The sequence below is a fragment of the Coturnix japonica genome, chromosome 4, assembly GCF_001577835.2.
Source record: "Coturnix japonica isolate 7356 chromosome 4, Coturnix japonica 2.1, whole genome shotgun sequence".
NCBI classification, from domain to species: domain Eukaryota; kingdom Metazoa; phylum Chordata; class Aves; order Galliformes; family Phasianidae; genus Coturnix; species Coturnix japonica.
The window spans coordinates 60,368,418-60,385,386 of NC_029519.1; the positions used below are offsets into that span (position 1 = coordinate 60,368,418).

General features: G+C 41.3%; 1 protein-coding gene across 4 annotated transcripts in view; it reads left to right on the plus strand.

Annotated features, from left to right (window-relative positions):
- GABRA4 (gamma-aminobutyric acid type A receptor subunit alpha4) overlaps positions 1 to 16,969 on the plus strand; it is a 134,621-nt gene that overhangs the window by 82,780 nt on the left and 34,872 nt on the right. For 2 of the 4 annotated variants that reach the window (XR_001555162.2, XM_015862324.2), the window contains exons 1-2: positions 8,401 to 8,759; positions 8,872 to 8,990. The exons of the other annotated variants lie outside the window; for them this stretch is intronic. Coding sequence is in view for 1 of the 2 variants with exons in the window: in XM_015862324.2 (XP_015717810.1) it covers positions 8,677 to 8,759; positions 8,872 to 8,990 (202 nt within the window). In the remaining variant the exon portion in view is untranslated. Of the gene's footprint in view, positions 1 to 8,400; positions 8,760 to 8,871; positions 8,991 to 16,969 lie in introns of those variants that run through there. 4 annotated transcript variants of the gene reach the window in all.

Consider the following 16,969-nt stretch of genomic DNA (forward strand, 5'->3'; position numbering starts at 1 on the left):
AGGAATGCTTACAAGTGTAGACATAGTCCAACCATTCATCTTTTTTCATCTACCTCCTGTAATTGTGCATTTATATTTGTATAATATTCAACTTCATTTTTGTCCCTTGGATTTTCTACCTGCTCATTTTCACCATCAACAAAGTGCTTCATTTCTCATGTCCAAGTGAGCTAAGAGGTTGGAGAAGTGACTGCAGAGACATATTGATGTAGACGGCATATTAGCTAAGGAATATTTATTTCTCAGTGTTAATCTCAGGTACTCTGATGCCTGTGTCCAGCAGAGAAATATTTAGAAAGCTGATTATGTGCCTAAAATAACAGGGATGTGTATGGTTTAAATAGTGATCTACTTCATAATAATTCTTGGTATTTATATATTTTACATTTTTTAAGCCACTGTGCACATTTGAACTAATTAATACTTCAAATACCTCTACGACATATGTAAGCCTTGTATACAATTTGCAGAGCAGGAAATTCAGACATGGAGGTCTGGGGATCAAAATTTTAAATGCAGATTTGCATATTCGGACTCCACAAGATCTAGGTCACTCCTTCTTACAAAAGCCTTCATATACATCTATAGAATTAATATTAATTACTTGTATTTGGAAGATTTGGCCTAAATTACTTAGCCAAGGTCACAGAAATCAGTGTCAGAGCTGGGAATGAAATTGAAGTGTCCTTCTTTAACATAAAAAGCAGCTGAGCCATACAATTATTCCTGTTTTTATGTGTATTATACTTCAGGAATTTAATAATTACAATAATGAATTTATTTTACTTCATTTCATGCTATTCCTGTATATTTGTAAGACAGCAGATACTGCAGCTGGATCAATCCCCTTGTGTATATGGACAAGCACCCTGTGTAAATGGGGCCAAGAGGATGTATTCCCAGTGATGCAAAATACTGGTTTATGTGGTGTACTTTGTTCCTAGACTATATCAACTATCCACTGATCCATACTTCTTAAGTAAAGCAAGAGGATATTGCACTAACCTAATGTCTATTGTTCTTTTTGTTTGGTTTAAGAATAAATTTGATGTTGGCTGTGTTTTGGACCAATGCCTTTAGTAAGTCCCTTCCAAGCTGAATGACACTGCACAGTTTCCTTTTTATTAAACTATTGATTGGGAAGAAACTACACAGAGAAGCATACCACAGGGCAAAAACTGCTATCCTACCCAAAGCACAGAGCAAGGCAGCTCCCAGCTGCTAAGGTACCTTGGCCTGTTCAAAACACTTTTTGTCTGCAGAAAGAGACATTTGAGTGTCTGTGGGTCAGGGGCAACTTCATCATATTTAGTAGTGCTTTTAGATTTTGTGTGAGACCACAGGCTGTGCAAGAAGTTAACTGGCTCCTCATAGAGCTGCACAATGGGATTACATCTCTCTTGCTCACTGCAGGATAATGAATAGTAATGTCTCTTCTAGGACACTTTTACAAAAAAACCTCACTCAATAAGTACCAGAGAAGATCTGGAATCCAGTGTCAGCTGCCACTGCTGTGAGTGGGAGGAAACAATGCACTATGCCTTCCACAGCAGGTGATATACAGGTACAATTAAATTACTTGATGAAATGCCAAAGTACCACCAGATGCTTCTAAATTCCCCTTTTCTCTTGCACCTGCTTATTCTGACAAAGTTTACTGGACCTGCAAAATAAAGCAAGCCCCCTCATGCTCTCACAGCACCCCTTTCTTATTGGCAACATGATGGAAATTCCCCTCAGAAACATTTTGAGATGTGAGTAATGCCGCTTTGTGCAGCAACCACCAGATGGTAATGAAGAGCAGATAGGCTGTGTATCTTGTGTAGATTTAGTGTATTACTGCGATGGCAATTTTTGCCTTTGTCAGCAGAGATTACAAGTACAGCTATAAATGCTGATTTTCTCAGCTCTTTACAGACACTCTGGGCTACTGCAAAAGTCTGCTTAGTAGCTCGCTTGTCATGAAGAATTTATTATTTTTGTTTCTAAGCTGAAGTGTTTTAAAGGGAGTATTTTTTTTTTACCTAACAGGAGTGCACGTGATATTAGCTGACATAATTATTTAGCAGAGGGATTCTATTATTACAGTGAAAGTTTTGACTGTGGTTGATGAGCAACTTTACAAGCTTCTCTTTTAAGAAGGTAGGTGATCGTATGCCTTGCTCCTTCTACAGCTGTAATATTACTTAAAACGTTATGACAAATAGGTTGTTTGTTTTTTAAGGCAGAAAGGAATGTCTCCTCTTTTTTATGTGTGTGCCTGACACCAACAAAAAGAGCAGTGGTGAAGAATGGTGCTTCTTGTCCTCTGCCAACAAACAAAACATGTGTCCTTCCTGAACACTGCTGTCAGCACAGAGGTAGTATTGAGCATGGATAGCCATCCTCAGCACAGCCACAGGTGAGAAAGGAGCACACAAGAAGCCTGCACTACCAACCCAGGCTTTGGAGAATCAGAAGTCATCCCCACTTCAGAAGTCTCTGAAGTCTTTATGTAGTACCTTTTAAAACACCCAGGTCAGTTATTCAGGTTTTTTTTTTCCTCTCAACTATTTCACAACACAGAGACTCTGTTTCTCTCTTTTAAAGATAAATAAGGCTCACCTGCCTATAAGAGACCTGGAAAGCCAGGCAGTGTGCTGGCAGGGAGAGAATCACTGGAATGGTTGCCATCAGCTCCAGTGTGAGTCAGCAGCCAGACCTATGGCTCCTGAGGCAAGTTTAACTCATCTGCCCATGACTCATGCGCTTCTGAGATTAATAGACATGCAACCAGCAGGAACACGAAGCCTTCCAGGGAGGGGGCTTGTTGGTGCTTCTGCTCTCTCATTGTCTCTAGGAACAGGCAGCAGCAGTGGGATGCAGCTACTCTATCTGCCTCTGCACCCTCTGCCCTGCCTGCCGCCTCTGAAAGCTGCAGAAGGTTTGCTACTGTTGCTCAGGGCAACCACAATTTTTGACACATTTTTTGTTAAACTTGGCAGCTCTTACAGGGGAAGGAAGGCTATAGGGCTTCCCAGATTTCTCTTCATAACCCTGGCTGCCATGTCCTTCACACTGCTTTTAGAAAAAAGTCTCAGTTTAGAAAATTTTCCCCTGCATGAAGAGATCTTATCGTATTTTCTGAGGATGCTCATTTTTGAGCCTGAAATCAGGAGATCTGATTTTTCCTCCTTTCTGACACTGAGAAGGTGGCTGTGACCTGCCCTAGTGGCCCCTGTACAACAGGAAACCTGATGCAGACATGAAGTATATTGGTGATGTGCCCAAACATATGAGCGTGTGTGCAGGATGAGATGAGAAATAGAAGTGGCACAGGAAATCTGTAGAGCTTTCTTGCTGACAATGCTTTTTGCCCCAAGCTGGTTGTTCCTGCGCTAAGTGCTTCCAAAAGCACTATTCAAATGTGGTGCGTAGAGGCCTCTTAAATAGGAGGCTCACAGCTTACCTTCTTAAAAATCCATGTGTCAATCACTAGAAGAATCCACATAAATCCTACTGCAATCAGTAATAGCAAAATATATCTATGCTTGTATATATATACGTATGTATATTTGGTACTCAAAGGATTTTCTAGCCTTATTCCAAAGTATCGAGGACATGTGTGTTAAAATAACCATGGTACTGTGGAACAGTCTTGTAAATACCATATGTCAGAGAAAAAAATATACAGCTAAATGCATGTCAGCATCAGCTCCTGCAGTTTCGTAGGAGTTCTGGCCATGGAAGTGAAGAAAAGCTGGACCAGCTGAAGGTTACAGTTTTACATAGAGCTTATGATGTGCTTTGAAAGGATATCTGAGCTGGTGATTAAAGAACTGAACTGGGACCCAGCAGGCTGGCAGTAAACTCCTGTTCTGCTGCAAATTTCCCCCATGGAGTTGGGTTGTCAATTAAGCTTTTTTTTTTTTTTCTGCTTTTCTTCTCCCTTCCCTCTCCCCTCATTCCCCAGCAAAATAGGAATAACAGTACTTGCTTTTTTCCAATCTTTATAGTGCTTGCTTTTTCCCAATCCTTAGTTAGTTTTATCTATCTAGACTGTAAGATCTTAAGAGAAGGAATTGCATCTGGTAACACGCTAACTCCATTTCATTCAATGGGACTCTTTTAAAACTGGAGTTAACAACTTCGTAATCAAATACTGAAATAAGCTGGCGCAGTCCTGAAGGACTGTTAATTCTGTTAATAACAGAATTACAAGTGGGAAGGGAAAGCTGGACAGGAAGAAGAGATGGAAAAATCTGAAGCATCTATTTTACTGCTCCCTGAGCAGAACTTAAATCACATTCAACAGGCCCAGAACCCAGAGGCAATTTCAGGTCTCACAGTCCACAGACTTCTCACCAATGCTCCTCCCCGAACTGTTGGTTTGGGCTTCTCCCATGTTCTAAAGCAAAGTATAGATAAAGGCAAGAACAGATGTACTTTTTGGAGGTTCTCACAATCTTTTTAATCTGTGTTGAATTTGGAAGGGAAGAATGAAAGACCCCTTGCACTCATGAGGAGCTGCAAGGAGGGGATCAGAAGACAGAAATTACAAAATACTTAGAAGGTACCAATATGATTTTTGGCTATTTACACAAACTGCGATTGGACCATAGTTGTCCATGGAATGGCATTAAAGACTATCTTAGTCTTTTCCAAATAAGCTTGGCTGTCTTACTGGATTTGATGCCAGGCCCAGGTCACGTCAATTTTCTGGGAAAAAGGTTGCCTCTCATGGTTTATTTATACAACCTGCAAAGCTGTTGGAGACTACAGTTAGAAAAATATATAAATTAAAAAATACAGAAAGGCTATATAATGTGTTCCACAAGCAAAGCACTGACTTCCTTTTTGTTTCCACTTAATCTGATAGTAAAGTGGAAATGGGAGGAGTGCTGAAAATTTTTCCTGCTGCTTTATATGTAGTGATAAATAAAAAATTCTTCCATAGCTTTGGCTAAAGCTGCTTTTGAGGCACAGCCAGAATATCTGCTTCATCAAAAATCATTAGGGAGATGTATCAACACAGGGGCAGTAAAAAAAGTCTATTTAAGTTATTCAAGTGCTTTCTGAGCATATGGTGCTGGGCAAAAATAGTCCCCTTCTTACAATAGTCCATGATGGGTGAGATATCTTGGGAGAAATTTTGGAAGAATTGGTGGTGAAAGCTAGAGAAGCTGAGAAAATGCTGAATTCAGAAAACATATTTAGAGACCATCAGTCCAGACTGCGACCACTAAAACCTTTCTTAACTCATCAAATTTGTTTAAAGAGATGACACGACCCAGAAATTCTTTGAAGTGGTCAGAGAAGATTTAAAGTAGTCGTTTTGTTTGTTTGTTTGTTTGTTTAAGTCTGCATATACCTGCTGATGACAAATAATCATCCTGGGAGTTTTTGTATGTATCTGTGCCACAAATGCATCACAAAAGAATCCGGAATTCACTAAAGGTGTGATTCAAAAATGTTGGAAAGTAGCCAGGGCAATGGATACACCAAAAGGCAAAAGCAAGTATTCAGAAGTGATACATCTGGTTTACAGGACTGTTTACTGTCTGGACTGTTTTATGTTCCCTTCATGTCTTGATTTGTAAAAGTCTCAGCAGCATATAAATGACACACTCAATTCAGACATTGAGGAGAGTGGTTTCTGTTTTCAGTATTAATCTTAGTAAATTTTTTATAACATGGGATAAGGAAGACACTAACTGCTGATAAGTAAGTATTCTAATTTTCTTCATTTAGAGAAATCTAGATTTTTCATGCAGTTTAAGCACATATAGGGAGTAAATGCAGTCAAAAGAGCACTTCTACATCAATATAATATGCAGCAGGCAGAGTGTGATGGAAAGGTGTTAATGTCTACATTTTCTTATCAAAAACAACCTGAGAATCTTCTTAGATTCCAGGAATACTTATTTATTGGTGTCCTGGCATCCACAGATCTTTCAACCCAATGTTACCTCTACTGAGAAGACAGAAGATATCAGTGCTATTACTGTTTTATTCTAAAGAACCTGAGAATTTCTTGAAAGGGAATGACTGAGTTTGTTTTCTACCTGCAGCGGTACTACTGGGCCTGCAGCACCCACAATTCCTGTGACTTCAGGCACAGATCTGTGAAGGGGCTGACTGACAGTCCTTCTCAGGACACTTGTTTGGAGAGATTAATACAACTGAATACCACTCAGCTTTTCTATTTCAATTCACACAGGTGTCTGTACGTGTAATAAACAATTTAAACCCAAGGGTGTTCCCAGCTTTGCCAGAATGTTGTTGGCTTCCTTCCACAGCAGCTGCTAGAAGTGACAGTACTGTAGAGCTGGGTTTTGCTCTCTACTTCTGAGCAGCCAGCAGAATTCTTCCCATTTCTGAATTATCATCTATTGCCCTTGCTTTAATTTTATGAATTTGGCTTCTGCCAGCAAAATCTTTCTGAGATATCCCCAGATCAGATTATCTCACTGTTCTGCCACATGGGATTGATTTTGCTTGCGGGGTACTGTAAAAGCGGCAATTCTCTTTACTGGAGAACACTTCTAAGTACTCCGTTGTAAGAGTTCATATTGTAACGTGGGACTAAGATCGGTCCAGGAAAACAAATTACATTTGTATATACACAAAAAGAGGCTGATTAATGCTGGCAAACTTAACTGATGTGAAGAAATTAGCCTCCTGAAGAGCTGCTCATACATGCTGCTGTCATTCCTGATCAGACTGCAAATGGAGCCAGGGCAGTGGGCACTTACTAGTGTGCTGGTTTCCACCAGGCTGCTCTCACAGAGTCCTCGTCAGGGCTAATTTACTTTGGACTGACATCTTACCATACTCCAGGCTTGTAAATACTGCACAGAGCACATGTGCTGTCCATAAGCAGGCTGCTCACCTAGTTTAGTTTTTGCACAGCATTCATCATTCCAGCAAGGCAGTCAGGAGATGAGGATCTAGCAGGACTTGGGGCAGAAAAGCCAAGATTCAAATTGGAGAGGAAAGGTGGAGTAGCTGAAAGCCAATTAATTCTTTAAACAGTGACCCAGCTTTAGTCAGGACTGGACACGAATATCACAGTACTACTTATTCTTTAAGTGGCCATTCAGTCCCCTTCTTCAGTCTGTCTTGAAGGTAAATTCAGATGGGATAAAGTGCTGGGTCAAAAAAGTCATACTTTCTGTTGCAATAAGACTACCTTAATGTCCAGTGCCTTCTATTCATTAAGGAACGTGCAAAACACAGTGGTTGTACCTGTGAGGAGGGCACTGCTGGGAAATGCCTGCATTTTGTCAGTTAAAATATCAGGAAGCAGACTAGTAATCTGCAGAGGCCTAAATAGAGCTTTTAAAACTGGAAGCAGAACTGACTGGAGCTTTTTTTAATTTATTTTATTTTTTAAAGATAAACAGCCCCAGCAAGCTAAATGGATTTGAAGTACAGCTTTAATTGTTTTCCAGTCAGCAAAGGGCACCCCAGCTGTCCAGTGCTATCAGGAAGATTTCACACATACAGTAGTTCTGAGGATAATCGGGCATCTCAGTGCTTGAAGGTACTGTAGCACGTAACAAATAAAGCCTTTTAATGTCAGCATAAACAGTACTGTAGTCTTGAGGTCAGTTACAATACCTGATCCATGTGCTCTGGCACAACAAACCTCACTACCCTCCTTGAAATTAGTGTGCACACCCATCTTGAAACCTAAAGGACTCTGCAGCGCACCTGAAGTTGTTTATCATCAGTGAAAGCACGTGAGGGAAGGGCACCCTATAAGTCTCTTCTCTTTCTTCCCTAAAGCCCCATTCTGTCTCTAGAAAAGCAGTGCTTTGGAGTGGGTAGTGGCTGCTAAATCTCTTGGACCTTGGATAATGGAAATTATTTGGGTCACTAACCTGACTTTCTAATTATAGGGAAATAATAATAATAATTAGAAAAAAACAACAACAATGATACAATGTGAAACCAGTCCCTGGCTTCTGGCATTTCAGCTTCCAGAAGTGTGGAATAACCCACTAACTCTCATCCCTTTCAGGTGCGCTCTGTTTTAAGAGTCGCAGCTCTTCCCCTCATCTAGCACCTTTATGCTGCCGACAGCAGCTGAGGGACCCCCGCTGGGAATTACACTCTTTCTGCCAGCTATCAGCTTTATTTCCCCCTTGGGAGAGGAGTCGACCAGGGCAAACGAAGACTTCATTCTGCAGTCCTCACTAGGACACGATGGGGATAGAAACTATCCATCTTCACACATAGGCACGCACCTCAGCGTGCCCCCAAGCACACAACCCCTTCAGCGTCCCCCCGAACCGGAGAGTCCGAGGCACAGAGCGCCAGGACGAGGCCCGCAGAGCCCCCTGAGGGCACGGGCGGGCTGAGTGCCACCTCCGCCGCGGCTCCGCTCCGCCCTCCCCCGGGAGGGAGGCAGCTCTCGGGCAGGTTCGGTGCTTCCCGGCCGCCCGGAGGTGGCTGAGGCGGCCCGGGTGGGAGAGCGGGGCGGGGCGGAGCGGGCCGGAGGCGGGTGCGGTGCGGACCGGTGCCTGTTGCCCCGAGAGAGTTAACGGCGTGGGGAAAGTCACTGCTTCTCCGCCCGTGCTTTGCCTCCTGGCAACCGGGGCGCCGCGCATGTAGGGCCGCCGGGGGCTGCCGGCGCCGCCGCCGTCCCCCGCCCCGGACAACGTGCCCAGGCGTGAAGTATGGCATGCAAAGATGGTTTCTGCCAAGGAGCCAGCCATCGCCATGTCCTCGGGTCTCTCCATCGCCCTCCTGCACTGCCTGTGCCTGGCGACGTGGTGAGTACCCCCGGCAGCGGGGCGACCCCCGCCCGGTCCGGCTCGTAGCGGTGCCGCTGCCCCGAGCCGGGTGTCAGCGGCTCCGCTCACCCGCTCCCTCTTTGCTTCATAGTCTCACCGGACCGCCGGGACAGAGCAAAAAAGAGGAGAAATTGTGGCCGGAGAATTTCACCAGCATCCTCAACAGTCTTCTGGATGGCTATGACAACCGCCTGCGCCCGGGATTCGGAGGTACGGGCTCGGCGAGGGGGTGACCGCCGTCCACCCGCAGGACTCAGCCGGGCTCTCCGTACGCGCAGCCGGGTCCGGGGCGCTGCGGGCGCGCTGCTTGGTGGGGGTGGGAAGACCGTCCAGTACCGGGATCTGCTGCCACCCAGGTGCTGAGAGAGGGCAGTTCTGTCTGTGCTGCGGGGTCGTGTCTCTCTGATGGGCTCTGTCCAACGAGTTAGAGAAAGCCGGCACTCGAGAACCCGGGCACGCAGCGATAACCACGGCTGCTCCCGTTGCGGCTTGGATTTGGAAGTGGTTAATTGCTGCGTAGGAATCGGGTCTGGAGGAGTCGTGAATTTGCCCGCACCCGCGGTATGGTTGTCGGGTTTCAGTTTCTTTTGTGCCCTCTGTGCTGCGAGTGAAAAGCCAGGTTGGCTTTCCTGTATGGGTCTGGTGTTACTGTTGGGATGTGGAACTGAAAATAACCGGGATTGGACAAAATATGAATTTATTTTATAATCTGATGTGGAACTATTAGAATACAGATTTGAAAGTTAAAAAAAAAAAACAAAACCAAAAACACAAAAGGTTTAAAAAGAAGTGAAAGAAGGGCTCTGGTCCTTCTTATAATGTGCAAAGGTAGTAGAGCATTTTATAGGCTGTCTCTATATGGAATTGAATGAGATCCTTGTGTAGGTTTGTGTTGCGAAATACTTTCTTCCTCCCCTGAAAGTACCTTCCTCATACACGTGATACATCCACACTGACGTGTATGCCAACACGTTCCACACACACCATATATTGTGCTCACATGCATGATCTTGGCTGATACCACTGATCACTTCTTTATTATCTTCAGCATATTGAGTAAATGAGGCCTCCCATAGCTTAGCTTTAGTGGAAGGAAGCTAAATTTATTGAACACCCAGAGGAATCATTAAGAACAGGTAGCTTTTTTTTTCATCTACTCTCTGCAGAGAGGTTACAGACACTTCTGTGCGCATACAAGAGATGTGCTGTGTTTGGCATCATTTTAGGTTGAATGCCAACTAATTAGTCATCTAGCAAATATGCTTTACGAGCATTATCAGACTTCTAAAATTAAACAACTACTAAATATGTAATGCGACATACAGTTTGTGTTGATTTTTATTTTGATACAGTTGTCACTTGCAGGATATTTTGCAGAAGTAGACCTTTTTCTACAGTAAGTTTTGCAGACTTTCAGCAAAATGCTATCAAGATGGAAAACTTCCTTGAATCTCCTTGAACTTCCATAACTGCAGAATTGAAGTAAATAATACAAGGAAAAAAACCTTCCCATTTCAGTCTAAGGAAGACATTTCTGAGTGTATATTTCATGAAATGAATGTTATATTACTTCTTACTTCTTCTTTCCTTATAATACCTAAATCAGTCACCTTTGAGTTTTGAACTTCTAAGTAACACATGGGCAAACCTACTTCAATTTTGAAAACGGTGCCTGGCCCCCTCTCTCCTTAATGCAAGTTATTGTCACCTGACTTGACAAGAACAAGAAGTAAAACCCAAAATCAACCAGTAAAATAAACTTCTCTGTAATGGTCAGATATGACTTTCTGATACAACTCAGTGTGGTCTGAGGATAAGTTATATGCTATCCAGATAAAGTTTTCTCCATATTATGTGTTTTTTTGCTGATAAGTCTTTTTTGGCATTTGGGAATTGTTTCTTAGAAGTGGGTCACTTGCCCTCATAGAACATAGCAGATAAATGTCATTGTAGTGGGAATGGAAAGAGATGGAAAGCGTAGTGTGTTTTCATAACTCTAAAGCTGTTTTATGATGAGCAGCAGAATATTTATTTTTGTTTTATTCCTGAAGCTGATTCACCATCTAGATTGCACGTGGCTCAAGATGAAATGAAGGTTTTATTTTAAGAACAAAAGGCCTCACAGTGGTCTGACCGATGCTGATTTTAATCTTCAAATCAATGAAAACACTTCTAATTCTGGTGCAAGTGATGTTTAAAATCAGACTTGGGGAGCCAGCCAAATTCTGAATTTTGCTGGCATATTCTAGAGTAACTATAAATAACAATTCATGAAGATTTTTGCATGCAAATTAGGAAATATTAAATTTTCGAGTTTTCCTAAAGCTGAATCCAGTTTCTCCATGCATCATTAATAGCACTGTGTTGGTGGTTATAATAAAATTAAATCACCTGAGCATGCTTATGAATGTAAATGTGGCCTCTCAGAAGGGTTTTGAACCTTAATGGAATAGGTGGATCTTGCCCTGTTACATGTTACGTAGTAGCATTGCTTACCTTGAGTGTAAATAGAAGAATGAAGTTCCCCATGTCACTTGATGAATACTGTGCATTACAAAGTTGCTTCATGAAGCAGGCTAAAATATCCAACAAGTTGCTGTCAGTTATTAATGGTTGCAAGGTTTGGTAATGTGAAAAACAAAACCAGAAAGGTTCATGAAGGAAGTTGAAAGTTCCCCTTGACTTTGGGTAGGAGGAATCTAAATCCTTAAAAGGAGCAAGAGAAGCAAAGAGGTTTCCACAAGAAATTTAATTAAGTAGAGCAGAATAGGCCTTTCTGTGCATGAAAAAAACCCCTCAAGTGCTGTCAGGAAGACTTTAAATGCGTAACAGTTTGAATTTCAGTAGTGGGAAAGTATTTAGAAACTAATGAATGAAGTAATGCTGTATGATGTTTGAAAATAGTGTAGTGGAAGTGAAGTCAGTTGTGTTCTCTCTACTCTGTATGTGCCATTTTGCTGTTGTTGAAGTTTTTAGTGCACATTTTAACACTTCTATGGTTTTAGACCTTACAAGAGGAACTGACAGAAGTGAGAGCCCATGAGATCCAATTAGAACATCTGCTGGATCGTGGAAATACAGCGTGGCTGAGGTTGGCAGGACCCTCTGGGTCCATCAGGCCCAGTCCTTGCTCTAACAAGGGTACCAGAGCAGGATGCCCAGAACCACATCCAAGTGGCTTATGAAGGTTTCCAAGAAGGAGACTCTGCAGCCTCAATGGGCAGGCTGTACCAGTGCTCCATCACATGCAAAGCACAGAAGTGCTTCCTGGTGTTCAGAGAGAACCTTCTGTGTTCCAGTTTGTTTGCAATGCCTTCTGTCCTGGCACTGGCCACCACTAAAAAGATCTTGGCTTCATCATCCTTGAATCCTCCATTCAGGTATTTATGGACATTAATGAGAAGCTCCTGAGCCTCCTCCAAGCTGAACAGTCCCTTCTCTCCCAACCTCTCCTTATGTGAGAGGTGCTGCTGGCCCTTTGTCATCTTGTTGGCCCTTTGCTGGACTCTTTCCAATACATCTAGGTCTCTCTTATATGAGCTGGACACAGTAGTACATGTGTGGTTTCACCATTGCTGGGTAGAAGGGAGGGATTACTTATTAAGTTTATAAATTTAAAATGTTATGATATATTTTTTTTAAACTTACATGATATGCTAACTAATTACACTTCATTTAGCAAACCAAGGTGGATTGAGACAACTGTGGCAAGTTAGAAGAATGTCCCTTGCCATGCCTGCGTATCTGCTAATTCTAATGTGTACCTCTGATCTTGGGAATTTTTTTTTTTCAGTAAGATTAAAGAAAGAAGATGTGTGGCATGTCTTCTTTTCAAGGCTCTTAGGTTGACTGAGAAACCCTCCGATGTTAGGTCTTAAAAATCCCTTCTGAGACCAGCTGTATTGCCCACAGCATCTTTTTGTCTCCTTGTGGTGTAGTTGCGCATCAGTCAGTGAAGACTGGAGCTCTCTTTCTACTCGGTTCTACTCATTTTTGTGAGGTACAGTCTGGCACGGAGTCTCTTTGTCAGCTACTGAAGTGGTAATTGCACTTCATCTTTGTGTTCAGAAGTTGCCATGCATACTGGCTCATGAGTAGAAGGAACAGGACTGTGTTCATTTACTCTCTTTTTTCCTTCTTTCTCTTGATCTCAAAACTGTGAGATTGCAGCAGGATACCTGGTGGAATTAAATATGTTGGCCACTGTCTCCCTTAAGAAAACTGTGAGAGAGTATCTCTGCCTCTTCTAGGCTGTGCAGCGTTCAGCTTATGAATGTTTCTTAGGTTTCATTTCCTGTCAAGGCCATAGGAGTGACTGTAGTCAGGAAATAGATGCAGAATAAATGTGAAGAGGACAGGCAATTTTCTATTTAGAGAACAGAAGAATGTCTACATTATTATCTTCTCTTATTAAAAAATACATACATACCTGCAAGATTCCAGTGTCCAGCATAATAGATTTTGTAATTGTTGTTATTTTTTTTTAGATTACAAATGGACTGGATGCAAGCATCATAAAGTGAAGGTGATCTTTTTTTTTTTTTCTTTTTTTTTCTTTTTTTCTTCAGCAATTGTCCAGCCTTCTTCAGCTGATGATTCAAAGCCTTGTTAACAGGATATGGTGTTATATACCTGTAGTTGACCAGTTTGAATTTGGCCCAGGTTCATAATGCTTGAAGTCATTACCATCTGTCTGTTGTTCAGTGACCTATATAAGATTAGCTGATATTCTTGGTCCAGTTCTTAGTAGACAGGTGCCCACGCTGTGAAAACTGGCACCAGTGTCAGCCTTGTTGGCTGTCTCAGCAGAGAGTATCTGCTGAACAGACAAAGAAACGGAGCATTCTCATCATTTCTGGAGTTATGTTTTTCCCTTTTCAAGGTTCAGACATGGTAGTGGAGGAATGTAAAAGTTGCTTTGTGCTGTTACATTCAGTGTATTTACCTCTGGATAAAGAATGTAGTTCTTGAATTCCATATTCATTTTAAGAAATGATCTACCCAGTTCTGTGTTTCGAAGAGAAATTTCACATGTAGCAGATGTCCTCTGCTTTGGAATTAATCAAGAGAATGTGCTTCATACAATTGCTTTTTATGCAGCAGGCAAAAATTTGAAAAGAAAGCAACAAATCTTTCACAGAATATGTTTTTTTTTTTTCTTTCTTTCTTTAAGATGTAGATGTGGGAAGTGATGTAGTGTAATTTCCACGTATCCTGAGAGTGATCTCATAACAGTGACAGTAACCACACTTAGCATTTAAATTGTACTTTGTATGTGGAAACCTTTGTACAGACCTGCTTGCTAAGGTTTGCAGTTGCCTGTGTGACTCCTGATGGCAAAATCTCCAGTCTGCAGTGAGTTTGTGCAGGATTTGACTGTTTACATACAGTGGAGATCTCTGTGGTGACAGTTGCCTATGGAGACGAATGGATAATGGAGTCCGAAGTTTTTCACTGTGAGCTCTGCTGCAGTTCAACCCATATGTTGGCATCAAACGCATGGGAGAGCTGTCTTATGTTCCTCTTCACAGGGTTAGGGCCTGGCATCACTTCTGCAGCCCACATGTAGCATCTCTATCAAGCACTGAACTATTCTGGCTTTTTGCAGGGGTTGCTTTTAATTCTACCCAGGCTTCTTTAAAGTATATTATCTTTCAGGCTGTGATTCAGACTGAACTGTTCCCACTGCAGTGTGTAGGACTCTCCTCCTATTTCATTGACATAAAAATACACACCAGTATGTTAAAAATAGTTCTTCAGCATTCCTGAAGATTTATGGTAGTTAGATGCTTTCCGAACATCCATTGAAGGGGAAGTACAAGTGGTCATACTTAAAGTTGATTGCCCTGCATTTTATTGCCAGCTGTAGAAGGTTAAGTTTTCTAATAGGTTCCTCTGCTTCCACAGCCTGAGTTGATTAAGTGGTGCAACATGCTTATTTTGGAAGGCTGCTGAATCACTAGTAAAAGTAGGTTAGGTGACTGCAAATCACCTCTTTGTTGACAGGAATTCCCATAATTAATAATAATTAAAGAAGACAAAAAGGCATGACTCACTCTACCCCTGCTATAGTTCGCAATTGGAATTAGTATGTTCTGTTCTACAATAAGGGTAATAGAGGATAGGTTCTGGTATCACCATGAGTGCTCTTGGCTTGGCCTTGAGTGCTGGGATGCTCTAGAAAATCCAGTGTTTGGCCTTGACAGTTGTGGACTAACTGTGTGGGTGGAACATGTGGAGCACATCAGGGCTGCAGATGGGAGGAAAAGCATTAGGGGAATAATTAGCTTCCACCGTGTCTTGCAATTTTATTTTCTCCTACCAAACATTTTAACATTTGACCACAGTTTTGGGTTTAATGAAAGGATTTTCACACCTGTAATATGTAGATATTGTTTCTTCCATTCTGATGCCTAAAACGTATGCAGATCCTTGTTCATCTGCCCTTATCTAGAGGCAGATAAAACTTGCTTTTAACACTTGTTTGTCACTGTACTGCCATTGTGTCAGGGGAGCAAGCAAAGGTAAACTTTAATTTCAGCCTTATCTTGTGGATTTGTTGCCTGTCCTGCTTCCCTCTGTCTCATGGATCCCACTGGTAAATACAAGTTTGAGAGCAGAATAGCAGTTACTAGGAGCACAGTTTTAGTCCCACATTGCTGTGATCAGATTCCTAATATCATGAAGTCATAAGCTTGCAGATTTTTGAGATTAATTTCCTGATGTTAGAGCTTACCTTTTTTTGCAAGAAACCCCGAAAAATAAAGTTGCAAAAAGGCTGAATGCTTATTTCTTGTGAAGCTGTTGTCTAATCAAACAAATGAAGTTAGTCATTGAGGAATACCAGCTCCTCCCTATGGGAAAAATTTGCCCTTTTGCTCAGTTTGATACACTTGTAAAATTACAGCGTGCTGTGAATTAAAAAAAGATACCAAAGAAGAAATTTACTAAAGGTGATTTTCGTTCTCTTTCTAGGAGTGTAACTTTCAGGGTTTTTTTAATTGTTGGGTAACAAAAGACTCAGGCAATGTAGAATAATGTCTGTCATTTCTATAGAACTTTGATTTCAAAAACTTTTTGACTTCACCAGTTTAAATAAATGGATATTGTGTGTATATATATGTATTGCATGTAATTTACCCTAGTAAATGATAGTGTGGTGATTATGGGCAGTTAGATACATTTGGATTGCTTGTGTTTCTCCTTGCAAGTATGACTGGGCTTTTCTTCCCTGTTTTTTAATCCTGCAGGTGAATTTTTTCACTTCTAATATTGACAGGAGGTATTTTTTTTTGCTAATATTGGCTGAGTTTTTTCCCTATCTATTGGAGCTCTGATGAAATAATTATATTCAGGAAATTTAATCGGACTACATTGTCAGCTACATGAGTGGTCCAACCACTCATGGATTTCTGTGCCCTGATGAGCACTTAAGTATTAGTAGAAAGGTGAGCAGCTTCCATTTGGCATGTTTAGAAGAGCAGAATGTTATGAGAGCGTGTTATCTGGAACTTGGGAAATTCTTAAAGCCTCTTTGAGACAGACGTGGTGAAGGATCCAACTTTCCAGGGACCACTGAGCTGCCAACTGTTGTAGGGTGATTTTTCCTTTATGTTTTATCTTGAAAAAATGTCTCTCTGTAAAACTGTTACTTCCATTAAAGAGTCTGTTTCTTGACATTTAGCTGAAAAGTTCTTAGCTGTTCTTCTATACATAACTTGCAAACTGCTCAGTGAAATAATTTTATATGGTTTTCTTTTACTTTCTGTTCACAGTTTGACACTTTTTCTGGATGCATGAAATATAGATTCCCTGTTTTCCAGTTGCGTATTTATTTCTCTCCTCTTAACATTCAATTCAAAACGATATTGTCTGTGAATAGCAATTATTTTTTTTTACTTTCCAGAGGAGTAAATTTTACTTTTCTTAAGTCTTTCCTCTTTTTATTTTTGGATTCCAAATACTATAATAAATCCTGAATTAACATACTTGAGGCACTTATCTTCTTTGGGTTTCAGGAGAGAAACTGTGGTTGTGAATTTGTAGATTACACTGTGAAATTCGTGATGTATTTTCACTACTCAAATGAAGCCATTAGGTAATGCTTTGATCACAGAGTTATAACTATAATTGTTAATACCTAGCAGCTTTCTAGACTTTTACACTGTGACCTGATGTAAATCCTGCAT